This window comes from Apaloderma vittatum, unplaced genomic scaffold (genome assembly GCF_000703405.1).
Source record: "Apaloderma vittatum isolate BGI_N311 unplaced genomic scaffold, ASM70340v1 scaffold10377, whole genome shotgun sequence".
Classification (NCBI taxonomy): Eukaryota; Metazoa; Chordata; class Aves; order Trogoniformes; family Trogonidae; genus Apaloderma; species Apaloderma vittatum.
This window is the reverse complement of record NW_009725722.1, coordinates 1-18,717: the sequence shown is the minus strand read 5'-3', so window position 1 is coordinate 18,717 and position 18,717 is coordinate 1. Positions and strand designations below refer to the sequence as shown.

At 43.2% G+C, this 18,717-nt stretch overlaps 1 protein-coding gene across 1 annotated transcript in view; it reads right to left on the bottom strand.

The window, feature by feature from the left end:
- Positions 1 to 13,507, bottom strand: part of RPAP1 (RNA polymerase II associated protein 1) — a 35,339-nt gene extending 21,832 nt beyond the window's left edge. Inside the window, exons 1-9 of the mRNA XM_009873012.1 lie at positions 13,284 to 13,507; positions 12,185 to 12,333; positions 11,529 to 11,621; positions 9,995 to 10,175; positions 7,901 to 8,068; positions 4,716 to 4,922; positions 1,662 to 1,777; positions 1,290 to 1,388; positions 728 to 829 (exon numbers count right to left, since the gene is read on the bottom strand). Coding sequence (XP_009871314.1) covers positions 728 to 829; positions 1,290 to 1,388; positions 1,662 to 1,777; positions 4,716 to 4,922; positions 7,901 to 8,068; positions 9,995 to 10,175; positions 11,529 to 11,621; positions 12,185 to 12,333; positions 13,284 to 13,473 — 1,305 coding nt within the window. The 5' untranslated portion in view covers positions 13,474 to 13,507. The remainder of the gene's footprint in view (positions 1 to 727; positions 830 to 1,289; positions 1,389 to 1,661; positions 1,778 to 4,715; positions 4,923 to 7,900; positions 8,069 to 9,994; positions 10,176 to 11,528; positions 11,622 to 12,184; positions 12,334 to 13,283) is intronic.
- Positions 13,508 to 18,717: the final 5,210 nt, after the last annotated feature.

Here is an 18,717-nt window from a genome sequence, read left to right as displayed (position 1 = left end):
ACAGGTACATCTCAACATTCTGCACATTTGCCTCTTCTCGTTTCTAGCATAAAGCAGCTAAACTGCATGCAGGTATTTTTCCTTTATTTTCTCCTTTCATTCTACACACCAACCCTAGTTCCTTAATGCAGGAAAGCTTTTCTTCAGAAGTGTGAACCCATCTTCTGACTTCACCCCATTCTACCCCATCGTTCTATCTCAAAACCACTGTTTCTTCTTCTCTGCCTTCACTGCCATTGAAGGGAAGGTCAGCACTTCTCCTAAGAGTGAGGTGGAAATGTGCAGAGAAGTCAATATCTATTTTGCTTTATGCTACTGGCACATCACTCTGCGAGTAGGCTGATTCACTCTCACCTCCTAGCACATAAGCACATCATGAAGCTGGCTCAGACAACAGGAGTGAAAGGGTCACTGCCAAGGATAGGTTTGTGACAAGAGTAACACCAAAAAAAAATAACTTGTGTCCAAAGCAACACAGGAGCTGAAGTTGCAGCGTCACTTGATAGCATGTTCCTCCAGAGAAACCTGAAACTCAGCTTGCTACATCCTGGCACTTAACTCTTCCAACAGTAAGGAGACCCTCACTAAATAAGAATGCCCTGCTGGTGATTTTGCCCACTTTCATTGACTAGTAGAAAGCAAAGCAAATTACTAGTACCGGACAATCGGGGCCCTGATCCACCAGAAACTTGAATTATGGGGAGGATTTCCATGGAAAGGGACTCACCTTTTGAACAATACGACCCAAGACCTGTAGAGCCAGTGTTCTCTGTTGAATAACTTGGCTGCGAGACAAATGAAAGAGCTCTTGGAGAGAATAACCAGCCCTCTAAATGGAGAGGGGAAAAAAAGACAATACAAAAACAAAACAAAAAGCACTTCACTTTTTTTTTTTAAAAACAGGCCCCTTAAAATATGATTAACTCTAAAATACTGCATAACGACAGATAAACTGTGATGCAGTATTGTTTGCTGCTTTGTGGCAATTGCAAAAGAGATTCTAATCATGCAGAAGAAAACTGAACTTAAGAGAAGGATGTACATGTGCCTTTCTTCCAACACCACAGATCCATAATGGCATTAAAGAGAGCATTAATGAGCTTTTCTGCAAATAAAGCAGTTAGCGCTTGCAGACCCAACTTCTCTTCAGGAGTTTGTTTCAGAGGAAAATCACCCATCTGCACTTTCCTAAGGTTTTTGTCACTAAAAAGCCTTTACACAAAAGGAATCTGCCAAATCAGGCACAGAAAAAGGAGACGGGTGTGCCCTTTCGGCTCTGTTACACCTACCTCTGCCTCTTCTCCATGGTGATGCAGACCTAGATGTGTGGGTAAATCGGCATCTGCAGGAATCAATTCTCCTTTTAAACTGAATCGAGCTTGCATCCCCTACAACAAAAGGTTAGAGAGAGATTATTTCTGTGGCCTTCCACTCCAGTCATTACTTAAAATACCACTTCTTACACTAACTGCTGGAAGGTGACAGCACTACAGACTGAACTGACCACACACCATCCCACCTTGTGGACGAAACTGCGGCATCTCTCAGCCCGATGAAATCTTACAGATCAAGGAGCCAGAGGACTAGTTTTTTAAGCCTTCAAAACCATTAGCGCCAAGAAGCATGATCCAGACACTAACATGAAAAATAACCTTTCAAACCTTTTTGGTTTTCTTCTGCCGGGGTGAGGGCAAATCTTTCATCCATTCCAGCTTGTCAAACTCTACATTATCCATGTGAATCCATTCCTTCTTGGGCTTCACTGGCAGATCCTCATCTTTGGGAGGAGAAAAAAAAAGTCAGTCTTACCTTCCACGGCAAAGACAAAGAAAATATTATTGCTGCTCTTCACCAACCTACTTGGCTTGAAGGCTGCATTAAATACAGGACTGATGTAAAATAAGAAAACAATTTTCAAACTGACTGCTGGCTGATGCATAAACATCAAAGGTTTAAAGCTGTTTTCATCTTTCATGAGAGGTAGAAGAGGAAGTAAACAGCACTGTAATGAAATTCACAGACAAGGCTAATTTGGGAGAAGTTGAACAGAAGTCAGGACACAAATAAGGCAAAGTGATCGGAACCAGGGCAGAAAAATAATACCAGCCTTACTTTTGAGAAAGGAAACTAATATTATCCAAAGAAGAGGGTGTTAGACGAGATGTGAAGTGATTCAAAAGTCAGAGTTCCAAGCAAATTATCAGAAGCCAGTACAGCTTCAGCCTAGATACACTGAAGAAAGCACAAACTACTCTTCGTGCTTTCGTCACATTTGTGATGCTGCTCTTCATTCTGATTTCCCCTCTGAAGGCTTGAGGGGCTCAGCTTGGGAAGAAAAGATCAAAACAGCTGAAAATTTGCACAGCTTGAGAAACAGCTCAGTGGGGAAACTGGACAGCTGAACAAGAATTTCAAAGGTGCAAGTACTAAAGGAAGAAACTACGGCTTTAACTTTATAAAGAGCTTTGACTAGAAGGATTGGAAAACAAAACACTTATGCTTTACACCACAGGAGCTGCCCTAGGAAAGAGACAAATCAGTATGTCGAAGAAGCGTAGGGACAGGAGAGATGTAACTGGAAGCCATACGAACACTAGGAAAGGTAATGCTTTAATACTACGTTACTATCCCATACTGGGGTAAGAAAAGACGAGCTAAGAAGTCTTTGCCCTCTCCAGAGAAATCACACGTAAGGGTAGGACCAGGCAGTCTGAGGGCATGAAAAGCAGGAGGACCACTCCTGTGGAGCATCCCAGAACTCATTTGCCTTGCAGCTATTAATCCTGGTGCTCTGGCCTTCTCTTGCAAGGAACAATGAGTCCCACTGAGATGCTCTTCTTTCCTGCTGATACCTGGCCTGAAATGTAACCTTTTATCTTCCTCCAACTAGCAGATAAACTTTCAGGAAGGGCACTCATCCTTTCTAGGATGAAGCTTCACCCTTGCGATCAATGTTGTACTGAGTCAAGCAAGGAACTGAGCACAGAATTGTCTTCCTCAGCCAGAAAGCTGTTCTGCAAAATTTCAGCCAAAGACTCAGCACACATTTTAATTGAAGAGAAAGAAAAAGCATCTGAAATGTAAGAAACCAAAACGTTTGCGGGTGGTAGGTGTAAAACTAGAGGAAATAAAATGAGCAGAAAAATGCAATCTATTGACATCTGTAATTCCACAAATCGTCTTCTTCATTAACCAATACATCAACAGGGTTCAGTTAATAATTCTATGAATAGGATTACACATATTACCACTAGCCTTTAGTATTACGATCTTGTCAACAAGAAAAGACAGATAGATATCCCAAGGCATCAGCACACTGTTCAGTTACCAAGAAAGTCCTTTACAGAAACACAAGCTGACAGCATAAATGCAAAATTTTTCAGACCTGGGTTATACTAGAAGCTACCACTCCACCTCTCCCCTTTCTGCTTTGCTTCCCTTTTTGCCTTGGTGCCAGAATTTACCTTTTCATTTGATAAGATTATAAGTTGCTGGATAAAGGCTTCACCATCTTATTTATTAGAAAGAGTTGCCTTTTATCTCTGAGAGGCAGATTTTACTTTTGAGCAATCCCACTGCTTTGTGTCATCATCCTCTCCCCAGAGAAATTCAGAATAACCATTTCTGCTGGGTTACTCATGACAAGTTTACTTCTGAGCACAAATAGATGCAAAATCCCAACACTAAGCGCTAATGTCACATTATTATTTAATATTTCTTGTTGGCCAAGATGATCTGCAGGCATAGACTCAGGTTCTGAAAAGGTTTCCCTTGGTTTTATAACCATGTTCCAGCTCATTCTTTCTTTGTTACTTCAAATATCCTGGGAAATCTCCTCTTCTCCCTTCCTTCCACGGGAAGCAAAACATGTCATCAGCACACGATGCTCTGAACATCACATCATTCCCAAGAGCACTGCTACAGTCTTGTTCAGCCTTTACAGCCGAACAACCACCTTCTAGTGCTTGCAGAGGAGTAAAAGAATATCACTTCACCTGGTGCTACTTGTGCACTTGATTGTTCTGGAACTTAAATCAGTCCTTTGATTAAGATGGATTTGTGGAAAAATAAAACTTGGGGAGAAACAGTGAAAGGACTGTTCAGTGAAGTGTTTTCCTCAATCAGGGGCTGATAAGCTTTCCTCCTCCTGCATGTGTACACACACATACCCTCACAGACTCATCCTTCTCATCAAGAAAATGGTAAACGGTTGTTACCTTTTGCAAGCACCAGCTTGATATCCAGGAGTGATTCAGAGACCTCTTGAATAGCAAATCACTAATCTTTACCTACCCAACACCCTCTGGTCCCCAGCTGGTCCCAACTAACAGAAATGATTCAAGCAGCATCTGAATCTCACTACCACACTCTTCTGCTTCCCTGCTCACACAACTGAAGAGTAATGATGCCTAGTTTAAAACACATTTTCCCTTCAGGGACCTCAGAGCAAATTTCAAAAACAAAGCAAGATCTCCCACTGAATAGTCCACCTCTGTTACACTGCATATCACCCGTCTAATCTATGGACCCTGGCTAGAAATAATAGAGATGTTCTTTCTTGAACTCAAAATACATGCATTTTTTAAGTATCATGACAAAATTCTGAGCTGGATAACTAATGACATGCCACATCAATCCAATCTGGACTGATGCAAGCACCACACAAACCTGACATTTATGTTCACAACGTTAACAATGTGCATTTGGTTTCTTACCTGTGATTTCTACCTTGCTATTTTCTTCCTTCCTTACAGATTCTTCCAGACCCAACTCCCGTGTGGAAAGAGATGATCCAACACCGTGCTGAGCCACAGGCAGAGATTCCACAAACTCCTCCGGTCTGTTCTGTTCCATTTTTAATTCCTTTTTCTGGCCTTCATTGCCACTACGTCGTGACTTTAAGAAAGCAATTAAATTGGAATCTGCAAGTATTGATAAAAAAAAACCAGACAGAGAAGTAACAGAAAGTCTCAAAATACTTGATATGCCTAGAGCTCCTGCTATTTCTGGTTTAGTCTTTTGATTCCCATTCCACATGCCCTCTTCTTCTGCACCAACTGTCACTTCTTTACAAACCAAGGCACTTAAGTGCTTTATGACCTCCTGGGCACATAAGCTGGGTGCAACTCACTGGTGAGATGACATCAGAGAAAGAGCTGATAAATGTCTTTCAAGGTAAAGCAACCACAAAAATTGTAGTTGCTCTCCCAGCTTACGAGTAAAGAGATAATTGTTTCTTTCCCCTCTCCCCACTGCCACTGAAAAGGCACATCCAAATGAGACTATTCACTGCAGAGAGAATTCTCACCTATGATTTATGGGAGGAATCCAGGTCTGACAGTTTGCCTACCCTGCTCAGTAGCATCTATCTAATTCTACAAGAATACATGGAATAGACACCACAAAAAAGAATTACCTGCTCTTTAATGAATTGTGTTACAGCTGCGGTGCATGGTCTAAGGACAAGGAGATCTTGTTTGTTCTGAACTGACTGCCCATCCCAAGAGTCAATTATGATCTGATAACATCCAGAGAACAGACATGGCCATTCTCTTCATGTTTTGGAGGTGAAGAGGAATATTTGGGAGGTAGGCGTGTTTTGAAGGACAGATAATAGTCCTACGGCTCTAAAATAGGAAAGTGTCAGATGATCATTTTGCTTTAAATCTTCTACAGATGATCCCACATCATTTTTGATGGGGTGCAATTTCTCTCTGAATACTCTTCATCTAGAAGATGGTGTCAGGATGATTATGCCAGAGGTGAAGAGTAAGAGCCTATGCATTCTACCTCTAAAATGTACAGAGATACTCCAACAGAAAGTGTCAGGAATACATAAAGTAACAGAACATAACACCTACATTGATTTTTTTTATTCTTTGGAGGACAAAGGACAAGCAATTTAGAAATGGTCTCTACTTGAGAGAAGGCATCGCATCTCAAAAAGGAAACAATTGCCACGTCTCCGAAACAGTTCAAAGAGGATGCAGGCGTCTACCCCATGCTTATGATTGCTGCACACTCTCCTCACGATGGCATTTAAATCTCCCTTGGTGAAGGAGAAGCAGTCAGCCCAGACTCATTAAAGCACACTTGTTTTTTTTCCTGAACGCAAGCAGAGCTCTCACTTGCCTATACGTCACTGTACACAGCAAGGAAAAGACTGTATTCATTATTTCATCATTTCACACAAACGATGGCAAACAAGTTGCTAATTATGTCAATCTGTGCACAGCACGTCAGAAAGCAAGCCTGCTCCTGCCCAGTCTCCACAGGCAAAACCAGAACAGTATCAACAAGAAGACACTGAAGACGCTGCCCAGCATGGAATAGCCTCCCACACCACAGTTTCACCTCCTTCATAACTAAGAAGTTAATCCAGAGACTGGGCAGCATTGAAAACCCACAAATTATCCACACTCCTTAATATAAAAAAAAAGGTCTCATTAGTCCACATCTCCAAGCCTGTTCAGTTCCCAAGTTCATCTGTAAGCCAGAAATTTAGTTTAGGAGTTGTTTTGTCATGCATAATTCCCCAGCCACAGATATTTTGGGAATGCCGGACTTACTCCCAATTTCCTTAAGGGCTCAAAGAATGAAATATCAAAAATTTTAATCCACAAGGCATACAAAAATACATTGGTTTAGAAAATAATTTATTATTTAAAAATACTTAAAATACATCCTGTCCTTTTTTAACTCCCTAAGTATTCATTTCATAATAGCCCAAAGGACTGAGTAGTGGGGACAAGGAGCAGAGAGCACAAATCACACGAAAAAAGCACATAAACAAGGTATTTTTCATACACATGCCATTGTTATAAGCAGTAAGTTAAAAAAACTTTTAAAAGATTTTTTTTTTTCACTGCAGGTAGTTTGGACAGCTGAGCTGAGCTCTCTGAACGAAGGATGTACTTAAGCATTCTGTCTACACTTATTTTGCACAGTTCCTTTGCCACCTTTCCAGATACACCCATGCTGCTTGCAATAAAGTCAAGGTCACTGCTGTGATCTTTAAGCTAAACCCACAAGAGATTTCTGCATCTAAAGTGCCTTTCACACCTAAATTTGACACTAGAGAATCTGAAATTATGCAGATTTTAAAAAAAAAAAGCAAACTTGTCTGCCACCTACTTCTGCATGTTTGCTCTCCTTGAGCATACAAAATCATTGAAACCAATGGCAACAAGTTCGACAGCACTCTAGATCTCATAAAGCCTTATCAAGCACGCGACACCCCGTGTTGTCCCCAGCTTGTCATCAGCTGTGACAGGCATTCCCAGGGCACCGCTGCGGACATGGTTCCAAAACCAGAGACCAGAGCCCTGCCAGAGCACCTGCAGCCAATACAGAATTAAAATGCTTCTTCAAGATGTTCAAAACTAGTTGAAAGTTTTTTTCGCTCTGCCAAGCACAGATTTGGACTGAAATCTCCCACATGCCCACACATTTCTCCTATCCAGGTACTGACAGCTCTGGCCCAAGTCTTTGATATTTTGGAGGGAGAAACCAAGGGCTCACTTCAGCAGTGCTATGGACATCCTGAGAATGGCCTGGCTTTTTTATCTGCTTTACAGAACTACATTTTAGGACCTCAACAGATGTACACGTAACCTAGTATTTGGCATGGAAGGTGACAAAGTGCAGGGACCATCTTATCCCACAGCAAAGGGGAGACGTCTCAGACTTGAGCTAAGCCCCCTCTCACTGAGGAATAAGTGTTCTCTAATTCCTTCACACTTAATTCTTACTCAGAGGCTCATGCTGTGATGTGGAAGCTAGATTAGCCACACGTGAAGTGAACAGGAATGGTAAACTCCCATCTTTGACCTGTGAATTTGGTAAGACTTCAGGACACCTACACATGCAGTAAGTTTCCCTGCCTCCAGAATTCACATACCCAGCTGAGCCAGAAGCTTTTCCTGCTCCTGCCGGATCTCCTCCTCAGACATGGACCGCAGCTTCTCCAAGTTCTCTTTGTGAATAGCTTGAGCTTCCTGCTCACTCTTTTGGCTTCCAAGACCCTCTCCCGTTATGAGACAAGACCGCTGAGAGTCACCAGCTTTATCTACAAGATCCAGCAGAGAATACAGTTAGTGATCTAAACATTTACAGCGTTATGAATGCATCTCAATTTTGTCATTACCAGGTTCGCATAATTTCATTTTTCTTATCTAGGTACTCAGGTTAAAATAGGAGTAAAGTTTAGTTTAGCTTCAAACAAAACTAAAATATCTGGGCTTTTATCTCATGTTATTTCTAACTTGTCACTTCAGGAGTTTGGGGTGGGATGGAGGGAAAAGAATGTTGTTTCTTTAATGCAAAGCAAAGGCCAGAAAAGATAAACTGGAGCACAATTCACAAGTGATGAGTCAGAGCATTCTCCCAAGCTAGTGAATACAAGATTCCTTCTCTGCTCAAGAACAGCTGAACCCACACTTGTACATCAGCTGAACCATGACCTAGTAAATAGCTGCCAAGTAAGACAAAGAATTAAAATTATTAGGTAAATCAGTTTCCAGAGTGACACAGGATCCATTCCCAACAAAGGCTGTACGTTTGTTTCTAACAATGTCCTCTATCCACCTTCAAGGATTAAATATATTAGAAGTTCTAGCAGGGAGGCATTTTTTCCACCCTGAACAAAATCAAGTCCCCTTTATCACCTGATCTAAATCCTCTTTCAGGGGCTCATTTCTCCAGCAGCAGGGTAATGTTCTCCTTTGGTCAGAGTGAGACCCCCCAGCTGTCCTATAGCTCACTATACAAGGACTTGACTCAGTGACTTTATTTCTTATGTTTTGTTCATACACTCTACACAGTGACTTGCATCATCCCTATGACCCAAAACCAGCCAACACCTGTTCAAACAGCAGTGATGACACTCATCATAACATCAGCGAGGTTTGATGTCGTTTCCACAGCAGCTGTCTTGCACATTGAGCAGAAAGAAATGAGAAGACAGCATAACCTGGTAAAAGATTCAGCAAGCTTTCCACCATCAGCAACTCAGCTGAGGGTTACCAGGTGCAAACACATTGTTACTACAAGGAACAGCTGCTCTTGCTTCTAGTGATCATGCCGCAACAATCTCGCTGAGGAGGTCAAACCACTTTCTGATGCCTCTGTTGTGCTACTACATTTCAGAAGTGTTCTACTTCAAGAGGATCACAGCTATAGGGGCTGTGGTACTTCCCTTGGAGATTTTCTCAGAAGGACACATGCACAACTGTAACAGAATACAGAGTAAGCACACTGTATTGACCTGGAGGGTGGATTTGCGCAGGCACAGCACATCTCAGGGTTCTCTTACCAATTCTCTGACAGGAGCCCGAGTAGACAGAAATCTTAGCAGTAACCCTCAAAGGACACCTGGCCTCTATTTCAATGTGACAAAGGAGGGGATTGAGGGGAGAAGAGCCTGCAAATGCTGGTACCAGATGAATTTGTTTCATCTTTCCTTGTCACGCTGCCATCAGACAAGATGCTGCTGGAGGTGGCACTGACTCATCATCACTGCCTCACAGCGTTCCTCATGGAGCAAAGCCACAGTCTCATGGCAGCGGGTCTGGTGACAGAAAACTGAGCTTCCAGTCTCTAGGTAGGAGTGAGAGCCTGCATCATAGTGATTTCAAACACCTTCATCAGACACAAGAACAACCGTCTTCCAAAGATTGTGGAAATAACGATGAAACAAGAGAAATTTTATGTATAACTGAGAGGAAAAGTAGGACCAGAACCTTGAAAAATAAATCTGTTTGGCCTTTGTGTGAAGCAAAAAGGAAATCAGTGGGAAAAGCTAATCAAATTTTTCAAATGTCAATTTGGGACCATTTCAAAACCTTGTCACACCACAGACATTCCAAGTGACCTTGAGATTCCTAAACTGAGGACAACAGCACTACTCTAATTTATAAACGAGGTGCACCGATATAATGGTTACTAAGGGCGTGTAAACACGGGAGGCTGGATAAGCAGAACTTTCTCCACTCACCGCCCCTGAAGCTGGGGAGCGGTGCCTCCCCTGCTGATCCCTCGGGATCCACGGCAGCCGGAGCAGCTGATCTTACTCGGACGCACTCGGCAGCAGAGGGAGCTGCTGCAGCCTTTTCAGCAGCTCTTCTCGCTGCCATCTTTTGTGCAAAGATGCTTTTTCCTCCAGTTCCCACCTTCACCTGCAAACAGGGAAGCCATGTGTCACCACTTTCCTCTCCAGACTCCCCCGCACACCTGACACTAAAAAAACGTACAGATCAGATCCTAAAGACGCCCTCAGAGCAGGCTTTGAGACGTGACAAAGAGCAGCCACCGGCAGCCACCAGCCCTTTTTTTGTGCATGTGCTATTCTTTTTTTTTAACACACAGCTTAATGCTAGAGGAGAGAGACAAAAACATTAATGTTTTTGCTACCTAGAGACGGAAGATGATTAATTATAAGCAAAATCAAGCCAGGCGAGTACACCTAAAATATCACCAAACACAACAGTTCCAGCTTTCCTGCTGTTTGGAAACTGCGTAGCTGAATACTCTGCATTTCTGAGGATAAATGGGGCTGTGCTGCACCGTGCTTACCACATGCTTGGAACGAGCTTCTAATAAGGTGATTAGAGAGCAGCAGGGTGAAGAGATTTACACAGTAAGAAGTGGGTAAGTGGTACTAAAATAATCCTGACTAAATTACTGTGCTGCTTGCCTAGGCAATGGAAGGACATGGCTCTGAACAGCCTTGCACAGCAAGTCCAAACTAGACTAAGCAAAAACCCTCTTGCATGTATCCAGTCCAGAGAAGAAGCTCAAAAGGCAGTCTGAATGTTTAGTAGCTGCTTTGTGCACTCCTGCATCAGGTAAACAGAACTGGTAGTTTAAAAAGTATTACTCTTTCCTTTCAAAAAGCTGTCCTTCAAAACAGGCTAACTCTTCAAAGCAATCACAGCTATCAATCACATAGCAATTCCCCACATCTGACTCCCACTCAGCCAGCAGCTCTTGCTACTACAGCAACGACGGCTGAGAGCAGCCATGGCTTCCAGTTCTACAGCCTTGGGGGAAAAAAAAAAATATATATGTCAAAATCCAAAAAAGCTGCAAAAAATAATCTGTGCAACCATACTCAAATGTCATGCCAGGACAAAGCAGGTGCCACTGCAGTAAGTACAGACTTGTTCAAAGCCAGTGGACAAATAAACAGAGATGGTTCCTCAGAGAAGAACAAGCAGAACAGCATCAATTCTGATGCAGATTTGATCAGATTTGATCCACCTCACTAAATTTAGCTGAAGGTGATTGCCTTTTACCTAAACCAAAAGAATTCCACTGTCATTTAACTGCAGGGTGTGGAGTGCCTAGCTGATGGCAGCTTGGTAGAAGACCTCTCTCCTACACTAAGGTGCAATGCCAGAGATACACTGAGCTAGCTCACAAGCTCCAGCATGCAACATCACTTATTTTGAGCCCTATCACTCACCAAGCACTAAGGGAAGTTTCAGTTGTTAATAAAGGCAGCATAAAACAGCTGCTCCCCATCTTACCTCACTTTTTATCTCAGAGCGGTGAAATGTCCTCGGGAAAGGGTCTCCTGTGGGCACTGGCATAGTCACTGCTACTGCGCTCGTGTCTCGTTCCTGCAGCAAAACATGCAAATCCTGTAGAAGTCACCACAATGGCCAGACATCTTTATATAATTTAGCTAAGAGTAGACTTAAACCTCTCAGCTCTGCAGCTCACAAGCTTTCTGTTACATCGCTGTCAGGCTCAGAATACCCTGTGCTTATTTAGAGCCAAAGTGAGACTATTTTCCAAGAGGTTTGGCTGCCAAACTCCACACACGGCTCAAAATCAGAGGAAAACCTGAGCCAGTGCAGAGCAATAAGAACATCTCCCTTAGAGAGTCCAGAAACTTACCATAATCCACACTGGAGCACATGCCTGCATGCAAGCAGTGGGATCTGTAGGCAGTCTGGGCTAGAGAGCAGATTCAAATCCATATTTAACTGACAGCAAAAAAATACTCAAAGAGTTTTTTTCTTTCAAAGTGCTCCAGGACACTGGTCTACAGCGCTACAAATGCTTCATTACACTGTAGAAATTAAAAGCGGCAACAGAACTCTTCATCCCTGTCCAGTGCTTAGTTCACAGCATTCAAAAAACCAAACAACCTAGATCACCACATAAAAACCAGACTTACAATAATTTTGCTGAAGACTGCTGTAATGTGTCGATCATGACTCTCCAGTCTTTCCTCTGGATCTTCATCTTCAAAGCGGACACAAGCACTTTTGATCTTGGACTTTTTTGGAGGAGCTGGAGTTAGAACTGGGAGAACATCAGGAAAATCTGGGGAGAGCAAGTAATAGGATAAAAAAGAAAAAAAGGCAGTCAAGTTATTAATACATAACTACTGTGTAACAGGTACTAGACCAAGGCTCCCTAATAGCACCTCTTATTGCTCTGATGAAAAACAAAGAAGATGAGGAAGCAATAAGACAATTAAAAACCACGTCTCTGACTTGCACTGGGTAGAGAAGAGAAACATGCTCAACAATTTTATTATTTATGTATTGGCACCAAGGTTTTTTTCAAAGAGATGAATAAGCAGGAAAGGGTACTGAGGCCTGACTGAAAGTATTAAGCAAAGCAGCAAGGCTGTACAAAAACAAATAGCGTCTTGCAGGTGTTGTTTTCAGGCACAAAAAAGCACATTTCCACTGCCAGCTCTAATAATGAGTGACTTGTATGACCATGAGCAAGCCAAGATCTCCTGGGAGGAGGCATTTCCTTGGGGTATTTACTTACCTGGAACCAAGCACCGAAAGATTTAAGTTTTTGCTTTTAAGAAAGGACCTTGAGCTTCTGAGACCATTAAGCACATGAAAGAAGCGTTACAGTTACTACTGATGGAGGAAAACAGAATCACAGGAAGGGGTTTATCAAGTCAGATCTGCTGGCTGAAAGCTGGAGCTGTTAGCAGAGCTAAATCTCAAAGATGCTGAGAATAGGGTCTGGATAGATGGCAAAATAAGCAGTGAGTGTCCAATGGGTACACCTCACAGAAAACACCTCTTGCATTGAGCCTGGCAAAGTACCACAGACAGCTGATAAATGCAGACAAAGGCAATGTGCTGGAAAGACAGTTCTAGGACCAAACAATACTGCGAGGAGAAGGAGAACACCCTGCAGGGCAAAAGTAACACTGCACTAAGAGGGAGGTGAAAATGCAAGCACCGAGAAACATTGAAAGTGGCAGAGAATCTCAGTAAAGCTAAGAAGCCCACAAGGGAAATTACCATCCAACATGACTACATCCTTGCTGTCCTGCAGTGGAGGTCTCTCAGCATCTGTGCTCCCTTCCTCACCCTTCCTCTTGTCTGCTTTCTTCACAATTTTCACTGCAGGTGAAGCTCTGGCTGCCAGGAACTGGTTTTGAAAGTGCAGAAGGTCTGCCTCGGACTCTCCAGGTTTTGGTCTCGACAGCATCCTGTCGTCTTGCTCTTGCAGCCCAACCCTGCGTCTTGCTCATATGGAACCTACTGAAGACATGGAAAACTCGTTACAGAACAGGATTTCTTGGAGATAGGATGTGGACAGCAAGGGAAAACTATTCATTTTTTGTCCTGCTCTGCTGTTCCTGTACATGCCACAGCCATCCTACCTGAGGATCAACCCAGGACACAACCAGTTGTACCAGACAAACTGTTTAATTTGTTCTTTGTTGCTGAATAACACGCTACTAGACAAGCCAACATCTGGTCTACCAGCCAGCTGGGAGCAGAATGGCATCCAGCCAGCGCAAAGCCAGGCAACAAGCGCATCACTGCCAGAAAGCCAACACCACAGCCTTGGATTTGCAGTCACAGAAGCACCTGATTTGCCTTACTACACTATCAGCTTCAACCAAGAACATCAGAGGCACAGTATCACGCACACCTCTCCCCTCCAGCATAGAGTTTTCTCGGGATCCCAGCATCGGCATTGCTGTCAGGACATGAGAGATTGTCCATGTATATTTGGTCTCACTGACTCCATTTGCTCTCCTTCTCACTGAAATCTCCCAAATGAAATAAGTTTTTCTTATTTCATCTAGTCCTCCTGCTTTAGCTCACTCTCACTCTTCCATTGACCTCTTACTGGCAGAAGTCGTGCTATTTCCAAGCATTTTCATTCACTATCCAGGCAATCTGTGGTTTAAAAGCCAAGGGTGATACTTATAAAAACTTTTACCTCTGCTCATGTGAGAACTTACTTGGAAGAATCTATTCCACCTCCCATCTACTGGGCATGGAAATATTTGTATCAATACCCAGAACCTGGGACCATCAATCCATTTCTCCCAGGCAGAAAGTAAACTGTTTTCAAATACATTTCGCACTAATTGAATCACTGATCAGCACTAATGCTACAGACTTGACACCCTCCCACATTTGGTGTGTTGAAATATGTTGTACATGTTTGATCTCTTCCACTTTTAAAAGCCCGTCAGGACTGAGTGATGATTTATTGTGAAGTTGGAAAGGAGAATGGATACAAACTCTTAAAACTACAATTACCTGCCATATGGATAGGGTTTACGCACGAGAAAATCCAAAACTTGGAAGTGAATCTCTGTCTTAATCTCAGACCAAAACAAAGTTCAACCATTGTGCAGGTATAGCCGCTGCCCTGAAGCCAACGTTTTGTCTTATGCTATTATCATACTTTATTTCAAAAATATGTGGGGAGATACCTTGTGGGAAGGATGCTAACAGATAAATACTGCATGAAGTAACTGCTGTATGACCTGCACTTGGAACATTCACACTACTTTCAGTGATCTCATTCTTGATCAAGGTTGGTTTGATATAATGATGCTGGTTCCAAGAACATAAAGAAGTCCAGGGAAATTTACATTTGGTTGCTGATTTTTTGTTGTTTGCTTTCTTTAATCAAGGCCTTAGTGAAACCACAAACCATGTAAGACTTGCTGAAATTCTTTCTTCTGCCTCTAATTTTGTGCAAAAGCTAGATGAAAACCATTCAGAATTAAGAGTTCTGTGCACCAAAACAAAGCGGATTTTCAGAGGTTTCAGGGTCTCCAGGGACTCTGCTCAATTCAGCACATCATGACTGAGGAACCAGACCTCCTCATCCAATGCCAACGTCACGAGTTAGTTGCTTGATTTCAGACACCTCAAAACACTGACCTTAATGAAAGCTGTCAGCTCGGGAGTCCCAGAGCAACAACTTCAATTTACACCAAGCCCACATACAGCACAAGCAGCAGCACAGGGAAGTTCCCCATACCCTCTGAACAATAAAACCCCACTTCCCAAAAAGCCCCACTTCCCCCCCCAGCGCTGTGAAGGACATCTGTAGAACACAGGCACCAGCAAAGGCTACATCAGGCCAGGAAGGGATGGGAGCGCCCTGCTCTGGTGCCTCGCTGCTGTCGGAGAAGGACTTAACACACTAAACACCTGGGATGTCACTGCAGTGCTGGCTGATGCTGAGATCGCAGAAACACTCCCTTTTCAGCCCAGTTCCCGCCCGGCAAAAACTGCAACTTCTGCAGACAGCTCCTCTTTTTTGTGCACTCCTAGCAGAAGCACACACCTACTTGTCGTTTATTTCTGGAGCCCTCTGCCACAAAAAGGGCTCCAATAGTCATACTTGAGTTGATAGGTCCCTCTTTGATATGCATAACTAGCACCAGGCGCATCAGAAGCCAAATGCTTCACACCCTGTCATCACAGGCTTCAAAACCCAAATGAGAATGATGCCAGGATTAATAAACCACGCAGTTACGAACAAAGCGTGCTGCTAATCTGGCTGCAATAAGCCTCTTCCACATAGGGACTTACATACATTTGTCCAAGTCCCTTCGTGTTACAAAAGTTAATAAAAAAGAAATACTATAGGCCTTGAAACTGCCTTTGTGTGTCTGGGGAATTGTCAGACACAAGAAGCCAACTACGTAGCTGTCGTCCAGAGATGTTGAACGTTGTTCCAGAAACCACTTCCTCAAAGTCACTCCTTCCTCCAGATGGCAATGGAAGTCACCCAAATGTGAAGGGTTACAAGACGGTAGGACAGAGGTGGGCGCTAGTTCGGTGCGAAAATAGATAAAACCTTTAAATGTAGCCTTTTCATGTTCTAATTGGGTCTAGAAATGTAACACAACCAAAGCCTCCGACTTAGTCCTTCTGCAGTCCAACGAGCTAAAAATTGCTAAAGGACATATGGGACTTGCAGAGAGGATGTGGTGAAAATAGTTTACTGTTTAATGATATCTTTTTCATTTTCCCCTGGAAGCCATCTAAGCACATCAGCAACCCTTCTAAGGAGTAATTCTTATCTACCAGAGCTCAGAGAAATAATGCAAGAAAACCACCACACTATTGATGACCAGCACTAACTCCTGTATCCTGCGGTCTGGTTATCACCAATCTTGCAACTGGCTATTTAAAAGCTAAATACACACCATGTGCCTAGAAGGACCATCAGCTAGCCAGCACACAGAGGATATCGTCCCAGGAATGCATGTAAGGGATCAAAAGCACTGTCAAAGGACCACTGTCCTGGTTTGAGCTAAACAGAACCAATTTGTTCAGTGATTTTACTTTACAGCTAAACTTCTAAGAGTTTCTCACTTTCTGAAGCGAGCAGGGTGTTTTTGCAGATGGTGTCTGCTACTAGAAGCGATAACTCCTGATGCTTATAGTTCCTACCACGGACTGGTATGCAGAGAAGCTCCTGTTTATACTTGCTTGTATAATGTCCAAGGTCACTGCTGGATCTCGTGTGCCGTGTTGGGAAGTAAAAGGGTTGCAAGGAAGTAAAATGTCGCACCTCTGGGGAGGAATGGACAGGACAGGCGACCCAAATCTGGCCAACAAAAGTACTCCATATGTGTCAGACTCACTATAAAGCTGAGGGATCAGGAGGGTTAAGCAGTCTTCTTCAGTGGCCACGTCTGAGGACTCCATCTGATCTTCTGACTGTCTGAGTCCAGCTCCCGTGTCAGGCTCCCCTCTGCCGCTGAGCCTGGGGCTTCCCCAGTGCCTGCCTGCCCCACAGCATCCATGGTCACTGCTGTTGGGGGTGGGGAGTTGGCTTCGATACCAGTTTTTCATATATTTGTATATATTTCATTACTTTCATTATTTCCTTACTAGTGCTATTACTGTTTTATTAAAGATGGTTCAGTTTTCCAGTCCGTAAGTGTCTCTGCCTTATTCCTTTTCCCTCTTGCTTTGGGGGAAGTCACTCATCTGTCATTCATGAAGTAGCTGGCCCAGCTCTAACTCTTGACAACCAAGAGCACCTAGACCCACAAGATCAGAGTGATTATTACATGAAAACACTATCATCTGCTGTTGTATGCCTTGTCTACATTGAAAGTTTAAAAAAAACCAGTTTTCTGTCATGCTCTAGACTTTCCCTGGACACTATTTGAAAAGCCCATCAGTACTGCAGAAAATTTTACAAACGCAGCTTGGGCCAGTGGTCTAAGCCTAAAAGGAGACGCAAAAGCACAGAAATTGATAAAGCCGCAGACTGCTTCATGAGTCATGACAGGCTTTTGGATTAACCAACTGCAGCACAAGTACAAGCTTGAGAAGGAAGGCCAGTTAGGACAGTAACAGACCCTAGTCACCAATTAACGCAGCACCAGTGTATCACATACAACAGCATTTACTTTATGGAAAAACTGAGGTCGATAACACTTTCCCAATGCTTTCCAGAAGGAGCATTTAAGCTTCTGAGACATGTATCACTAACCTTCATCACTATTCTCAGCAGACAAAAAACAATACAGGAATCAGACACAGCATTTGTTTGAGCAAAGTATTACCCCACTCCTGTCCAAAGTTTTTACAGGTGCCACCAGGTTACAAAAAAACCTGTACTTACTTGATATAATCCAATGCCATTATGATTTTTATTCTACTCTAACTCATCTGCATTTACAATGCATTTTTCTTTGGCAGCAGCAGAGCCCTATAGCCCAAGGGAGACACTTATAACAACCACCATAAACTAGACATGGTTGAAAGAGAAAAGGTAGCAAGGACATGTAAAAGCAAAGAACCATCTCTGACTCCAACTGATTTCTGCACCCTGGCTCTTTTTTTCCCCCATCCTCAAATCTACAACTTCATATTCTTTCAATAAAGTTAGCAAATTGAGGTCAAAGAATACAAGTTCCAGCAGTCACACTCAGTGCCTCAAATTAATGTATTTCTTCAGACCTTGTTGGCTCAAGTAAGGAATTAAAAAAAAGGAGCAAAGAGACATCTCTTTGCCTCTCCAAGGAAAGCTACAATTTCTCCGCTCTAAATCAGCAGTCAATGAAAGCTTCACTCAGGATTCCTGGCTACTTTGCAAAATGGTGACGTGCACGCTCTGCTCCATCATATAAATGCTTTCTGTGCAAAATACCATAACAAACCACAGTCTAAAACGCGTAGGCTTGACAAGACAGGCAGCAACTTGTATCTGCTACAGTGAAGGCAGATACCTCTAAAGATCTTCCTCCCAGAAGGAAAACCCCACTCAAAAGCTGCAAGAACGTCTCCTGGAAGAGGCTCCACATCTCACACTGGCCACGTGAGACGCCGCGACTGTTCCTTTGCCTGCCAGGCACACACCCTGTGCCCGCACTGCCTCGCCTCCAGAAACGCTGCTGTCCCCCGCTTGCCCCCAAGAGTCCCTGCAACAAAGAGGCCCCAGCACGGCACAAAA